A 7,891-nucleotide genomic window follows, 5' to 3' on the forward strand; every position below is an offset into this window, starting at 1 on the left:
TACCTTACAAAATTTACAATGTACAGTTATGCATTTAAAAAAGTAGCAATTTATAAAATTCCCCGGTTTTACAGATTCCTTTTTTGCCATTGTTGCTATTGGATATCATTTAACATACCTATAGCCTTTCTGAGTTTCCATTATCTTTACTTTTTTCAGTGACTCAGCTATATGATTATTTTCATCCATCTTTCATCTATGCACATGCACAAAAAATGTTGGGACCTCTGCCAGCAGGCTTCTAGAGTATTTTGATACCATGACCATCTGTTCATAAATATCACTTCTGATTTTATGAAGCTGAGGTCACACTAGTGTTTTTTGAGGGAAACAGTTCTCTTCTAAAACAACTTTAGTTTCCTATATCATTGAGGTGATATTGTCCAGTAATATGGAGCCTTTCAATAATTTACTGATACTAGTGAGGAATTTTTCTTAGGATAATGAACTGGTTCATGTAAATAGATATTTTATATTAAAGACAATACCCTATATACCGTTATATCTTCCCTGTGCTTATGTGTCTCTTTTTGTCTAAATTACCTATACTTATTTGTGTTCCCTCTTTGTAAGTAATTCTGCTCATCAAAAATAAACTTGTTTTGTCTATGAAATTTAATATGTGGTTTCATACATCTAGAAAATCTGAATATGCAATATGAATGAAATGAGCTTAACAATTAGAATTGATTACGTTTGGTAGATAACTGTTTTCTGTGTGCACATACATAGTGTTAGTTTTATAGTACGATAAGATTACTTAATGGAGTCAATATGTAAATGACTACAATAACAGAGTAACAGCACACACGGTTCTGATAAAACTTTCTCTAGAATTGTTATATCTTCTTTTTTCAATTCACATTTCTAATTGTTTTTATTGTGTTTGCAGCATATGTACCTGCAGAAGAACTAAAGGCATCTGAAATTGATGAAGACAATGTAGAAGATGATGGACTTTCCTTGGATGTCCAAGACAGTGAATATTTATTTAATGAGGAACCAGAAAACAAAGAGACTCAAAGCTACCAAAACTCCCCTGTCAGTAGCGCAACTAATCATGATGCTGGCTATGGTTCTCCATTTAGTGAAACAAGTGACCACCTAGCAGATTTCAAAAGTACTTCCTCCAAGGATGGACAAGACAGAGAAGATAGCCAGAATGCAGACAATTCATCTTACCCTCAGGACAGTTTGGCACAAATTAAAGCAGTGTACACTAACCTACTTTCAGAATGCAGTTGGTCAACCCTGGCATTAGACCTGAAAAAGCCAGGTTCAACATCCAGTACAGATGGAAGCAAACAAAGTGAAAATGCAGATGTGAAACCTAAATGTCCTACACCTACACCGATTACAAGCAGCAGCAGTACTACTAATACAAGTACTAGCATAAGTGTTACTACAAGCAATAGTACAAGTAGTAACAGCGCTTCTGGATATGACTGGCACCAAGCTGCATTGGCAAAGACATTGCAACAAACATCTTATGGACTTCTGCCAGAGCCTAGCCTGTTTAGCACAGTGCAGCTCTATCGGCAAAACAATAAACTCTATGGATCTGTTTTTACTGGTGCCAGTAAGTTTCGATGCAAAGACTGCAGTGCAGCTTATGACACATTGGTAGAGCTAACTGTTCACATGAATGAAACAGGACATTATCGTGATGATAATAGAGACAGAGATGCTGAAAGAACCAGACGTTGGTCTAAACCTAGAAAAAGATCACTAATGGAGATGGAAGGAAAAGAGGATGCACAGAAAGTCTTGAAATGTATGTATTGTGGACATTCCTTTGAGTCTTTGCAAGATCTTAGTGTTCACATGATAAAAACGAAGCATTACCAAAAAGTGCCTCTTAAAGAGCCAGTACCAGCCATTACAAAACTGGTCCCTACTACAAAAAAACGAGCTCTCCAGGATATATCATCTCCTGAGTCACCTGAACAAGCAGGAATATCACCAGGGGCCACAGGAACTGATAATGCAAAGGACCCCAAAGCTGCCAATCCTTATGTGACTCCTAACAATAGATATGGCTATCAAAATGGTGCTAGTTATACATGGCAGTTTGAGGCACGCAAAGCTCAAATTTTGAAGTGCATGGAGTGTGGCAGCTCCCACGATACGTTACAGCAACTTACTGCTCACATGATGGTCACTGGACATTTCTTAAAAGTGACCAATTCTGCTTCTAAAAAAGGAAAACAGCTGGTTTTGGATGCAGTTGTGGAAGAGAAAATACAGTCTATACCTTTACCCCCAACTACACATGCACGACTACCAGCATCATATATAAAGAAGCAGCCAGACTCACCAGCTGCATCACCAATTCCTGAGGACAAAAAAGAAGCAGAACAGGAAAAAGTCATCAACCCTGAGCCAGAAAAAAAGATAAAGGAAGAGAATGAGGAGCCAGAAAAAATTGAGCCTGCAACATCATATCAATACCTCAGGGAGGAGGATTTAGATGATAGTCCTAAGGGTGGGTTGGATATTTTAAAGTCACTGGAAAATACAGTATCCTCTGCAATTAGTAAGGCTCAAAATGGAGCACCATCATGGGGAGGATATCCCAGCATCCATGCTGCTTATCAGTTGCCTGGAACTGTAAAGTCATTGCAGCCAACTGTACAGAGTGTACAAATGCAACCATCGTATGCCAGTAGTGTCAAATCCATGGCATCTGAACACAATGCTTTGGTCCACTCTCCTGGTAGCCTATCACCTCCACCTCACAAAAGCAATGTATCCGCCATGGAAGAATTAGTGGAGAAAGTGACAGGTAAAATAAATGTAAAGAAAGAAGAAAAACCAACAGAGAAGGAAAAAGTGACTCCGGCTAAACCCATATCTCCTGTAGCAAAGGAAAACAAAGACATTCTTAAAACAGATGAATCCAACATAAAGACTGTGAAAAAGTCCCCAGATCTGGACCCTCAGAAGAAAAAGGAAGCTCCACTTGAAACTCATACGTCAAATGGTACAGAATCCCATAAAACTAAAATTACTAATGGGTGCAACAGTTTCGGAATTATAACAGATCATTCAACTGAGCCATCATTTATTAACCCCCTGAGTGCATTACAATCGATAATGAATACTCATTTAGGCAAAGTATCTAAACCTGTAAGCCCATCTTTAGACCCACTAGCAATGTTATACAAAATTAGCAATAGTATGTTAGATAAACCTATCTATCCAACCACTCCTGTCAAACAGGTAGAGTCTATAGATCGGTACTACTATGAGAATAGTGACCAGCCAATAGATTTGACAAAATCAAAAAACAAACCTCTTGTTGCAAGTATGACCGACCCGGTCTCCTCACCCTTAAGGGAAAGCGCACTGATGGATATTTCAGATATGGTGAAAAATCTCACTGGACGCTTAACACCCAAGTCTTCTACACCATCAACGGTATCTGAAAAGTCAGATGCAGATGGCAGCAGTTTTGAAGAGGCATTGGACGAGTTATCTCCTGTACATAAAAGAAAGGGCAGACAGTCCAACTGGAACCCCCAACATCTCCTTATACTTCAGGCCCAGTTTGCCTCTAGCTTACGAGAGACAGCTGAAGGCAAATATATCATGTCAGACTTAGGTCCTCAAGAACGGGTACACATCTCCAAGTTTACTGGTCTTTCAATGACAACAATTAGCCATTGGCTTGCCAATGTCAAATATCAGCTAAGGAGGACAGGGGGAACCAAATTTTTAAAGAATCTGGACACGGGACACCCTGTTTTCTTTTGTAATGATTGTGCCTCTCAATTCCGGACTGCCTCAACATATATAAGTCATTTAGAGACACATCTAGGTTTTAGCTTAAAGGATCTTTCAAAGCTTTCTCTCAATCAAATTACAGAGCAGCAGAATGTTTCAAAAGTTATCACCAATAAGGCTTTAAGCTCGATTGGACTTATTGAGGAGGACTCAGGCTCCACATTCCAGTGTAAGCTCTGCAACCGGACTTTTGCAAGCAAACACGCAGTTAAACTGCACCTTAGCAAAACACATGGAAAGTCCCCAGAGGACCATGTGATATATGTAACTGAATTGGAAAAACAGTAACATCCAGTTATGCAGCCAGGTATGCAAGTGACCACAAGAACATTGCACTAAACATATTCATAATACTGCACTAGGCCTGACCTGAGCCTCTGAAATCAGTCTTATTTTTGTTGCTGAACTGCCTATCTGGATTTTTTTTCTTACACATATTTTATATTTATATTTATATTCTCTTTGTCTGATTTGTGCATGTTTTTTTTTTGTGAGTCAATGTCTGACCTTTAATTTTCAACATCTGTTCTTGATGTTAAGCTATCTTTTGTAGAATGTAGTGGGAGACACTATTGAGAGACATTAATTTAACCACAAAGAAACACAAAGAACAATGACATAAAAACAAACATCCTAAAATTAACACGTTGCCATGACAATAAAGGTTGGAAAATCTTGTGGCATCAACTTAACCCTTTGAGCACTGCCATAGCATTTCTGTGCCTTTTGATATATAAAACATATTTAATTAAAGTCTTTATACGATTAAAAAAAAATAAAAAATAAAATTTAATTAAAATATATTATAGTAATAAATACTGAATACAGACCGTAGATTGAAAAGAGAAAGTATGTATGCAGCCCTGGGTAAGGGAGGAACGCTATATAGTACTCCTAGGGTTACTCTGCCACATGTATAGGAAAATAAATCAGAATCTACTGTAACGTCAATTGTGAAGTGTCACATTACAAAATAAGCAAGATCTTGTATGCCAATATTTTATTCAAACATGTAGAAATTATTTCTTTTTGCAAAACAAATGATATGATTTCTAATTATTTGCAAATATGAGCTCCGGTACAAGCTTATCTTCTTACAACTGTGCTGCATTTTTGCCTATTTTGCTACAGTAGGTTATCCGCTTGGGCTTCACCAAGTTTTACCACCCACTGGAGCAGTCAGGCATCCAAAGGGTTAAAAATGTACTTCAATGCAGTCCTCCTGGCTGACAAAAGAAGAGGACAGTCTGGGGCAAATATTGGATCATGTTCCATGTAAATAAAAGAGAAGAATATAAGAGTACATGTTACATATCTTACCATTTGAAAAAAAGTTCTGCTTCCTTTGTACCTTATGGCTGTATGCTTTCACTTTGAACTTTTTATATTGTCATTTTATATTCAATTCCTATGTATATAAAATGTAAAAAAAAAAAAATCACATTTTTTGAATAAAATTAAGTTCCTGCAGACTGACTTTAACCAGAGAAATTTTACTGGCGCCTGCATCTTTTCAGATGCATGTACAAAAGAAACTGACAAAAAAAAAAGGAAATAAATACAAAATAAAGCAATGCACTATGAATTATACATTTTGATGTTCTATCATTAATATTGTACAGTACATTTCGGTTCACACAATTAAATCCACTGTTTTCTCAAGTGTGAAATAAACCCACATGCAGTTCTTGATTTACATACATTGTCATGTCGTCATTATTGTGCCGTTAAGGTGTTATTCCAGCAGTAAGAGGTATTGCTAATGCAATCAACCAAGATAATTCTATTGAAAATCATCTATTCAGTATCTGTATCCTGACATATTTCATTCAGGCTATTTCCATGAACGTGTTACAAACAAGTCACAATAGTTTCAAAAAGGACACAGGGAGAATTAGTGCTGCCTTAACAATTAATGAAGGGCATTATATGTGTACGTTTCTAGATCTGGAGGATGACACACAGTATTCTGACTTCCAGTTCAATTGTTTCTCGCCTTTTTTTCCTCTTTGGTTAAAAAAGATCTGTAAATGGTTCGTTCAGCACACACTGAACAATAATTCCTTCCTCGGTGTAGCATTTGTACAGCTGTGCTGTCAGTTAAAGTCGAGAGCTGAGACGTGCCTGTTACTATTTTTCATAAAGCGTTTACAGACTCATTTGGATTTGAATGAATTCGCATTTTCATGTGTGATAAAAGTGATATATCTCCAAGTGTCATTTGGAAATGTCTGCCTCTCAGTTCAAAAAATTGGTTTATCACATTTTAATTAACCTGCTGGCAGTCTTGTCCCACTCATCAAATTTTGGAAGAGCAGCAAAAGTGCCAAGTTCAAACTTCTCTGCTTATTTTTTTATAGTTTGTTTATTTTTTTTTAATTAAACATGAATTTTTATCAAAGACCTTCAAATCCTATTGTCAAACAGTTACACGTTAAATATTGCTTTATAAGATACTTATTATCTCTTGGTAAGCTCAGCAAGGACTTGAAATTTATTAGCAGAGAAAGAGTGGTTTTAAAGGAGTGTCTTTTTATGTACAAACCCATGACAGGGCTGCTGGTAGGGTAACAAAACATTTACCTTACTCCTCCCTTTATAAGGGCAATGTCTAGGTAATTTACTCGAAAAAAACTACCTTCTGAAGTCATATACTGTATATACAGCACCAGTACTGTGCACTGTAAATATATAAAGCACCGTAAATAAATACATCAGCAGACCCAAGCTCCAGTGGCTGCCATTGTAAAGTAATAAAGAGCTCCCCCATCATCCTATTGCAGCTGTTGCTTCAACTATGGAAATTTTCAGCATTATGATGCCATTGTGCTTCCTGTGCCACCGAGATGGCGCAGCACAAGAGCTCTGAGAAATCATCAACAGAACCCACATCAGATACTATTAAGATACTTTTTTGTAGTAGTACCCCCTCCCAGTAGTAGAATTGGCCCTATCTTATATGCTTACAATTTCAAATATTAGCATGTTCTATTGATATGAATGAATATATTTTCCTTTGATTGACCAGGTCTGAAAGGCCTTTATAGGAGATCTCTTTAACCCCTTAATCACTCTGGACGTTAAATTTAATTATTTATGTTTTTACATTTTTTAAATTTCCCACACTGGACACTCTGACGCATAGGCTGATACTATAATACATTGCTATACATCAGAGTGGGAAAGTTAAAAAATATTTTAAAAAACTGTTAAAAAAATTGTCACTTTTTATTTTCTTTTCTTATTGTAATACAAGTCCCCTTAACACCCCATCAATGATCAAAAACCTGCATATAAAAAAGTGAAAATCACCAAACTGTACGTGTTATATATTACCGCATCCATAACAACCCACACAATAAAATAAAATCATTATTAATCCAGTACAGTGAACACTGTAAAAAATAATTTAAAAAAACACACCAAAAATTCAGATTTTTGTGCATCAGACCAAACAAAAAAAGCAATAAAAAGTAAGCAAAATTTTACATTTACTCCACAATGATTTAAATTCAAAGCAAAACTTATCTCGCAAAAATAAGCCCTAATACAGCTCAATCAACAAAAAAATCTAAATGTTATGCCACTTAGAAGATGGCAATGAAAAAGTAAGTGATTTTTCTCTCCAAATGCCATTTTATTCAGCAAATTTATAACATCAAATTTACAACATAAAAACTGTATAAATGGGATATCACCGTAATCGTACTGACCTATACAACATAAATAACATGTTATCTATGCTACACGGTGTATAAAACAAACAATAAAAGCTAACCCCTTACCGACCATGGACGAAAATGCCCGTCCAAGTCGGTGAGTAGTCCTCGCACATGGATGTGCATTCTCTTATTGAACAAAACTGTAACCATGACAACTGTTAATGTGACACATGGGATCACAATAGTCGCAATCCCGGCTGCAGGCAATGTGTTCAAACATGACTGCAGTGGCTATAGGGCATCCTAACCTGCCACCACCTCAATCGCCCCCCCCTGATAGCCAGGATCGGGGGCTCCCAATAGTCTCCCGACTGTCCAGACCCCTGGACTGTCTTCAGCTGCTGAGTGACAGATCCTTTAGGCCTCTAAAATAATTGAATCTT

General features: G+C 36.8%; 1 protein-coding gene across 4 annotated transcripts in view; it reads left to right on the forward strand.

The window, feature by feature from the left end:
- Positions 1-5,465, forward strand: part of TSHZ1 (teashirt zinc finger homeobox 1) — a 67,302-nt gene extending 61,837 nt beyond the window's left edge. For all 4 annotated transcript variants that reach the window (XM_072152351.1, XM_072152350.1, XM_072152352.1 and 1 more), the window contains one exon: positions 893-5,465. In XM_072152351.1, the coding sequence (XP_072008452.1) occupies positions 893-4,074 (3,182 nt within the window). In that variant the 3' untranslated portion in view covers positions 4,075-5,465. The remainder of the gene's footprint in view (positions 1-892) is intronic.
- The last annotated feature ends 2,426 nt before the right edge of the window (positions 5,466-7,891 follow it).

The sequence above is a fragment of the Engystomops pustulosus genome, chromosome 5, assembly GCF_040894005.1.
Source record: "Engystomops pustulosus chromosome 5, aEngPut4.maternal, whole genome shotgun sequence".
In the NCBI taxonomy this organism is placed as follows: Eukaryota; Metazoa; Chordata; class Amphibia; order Anura; family Leptodactylidae; genus Engystomops; species Engystomops pustulosus.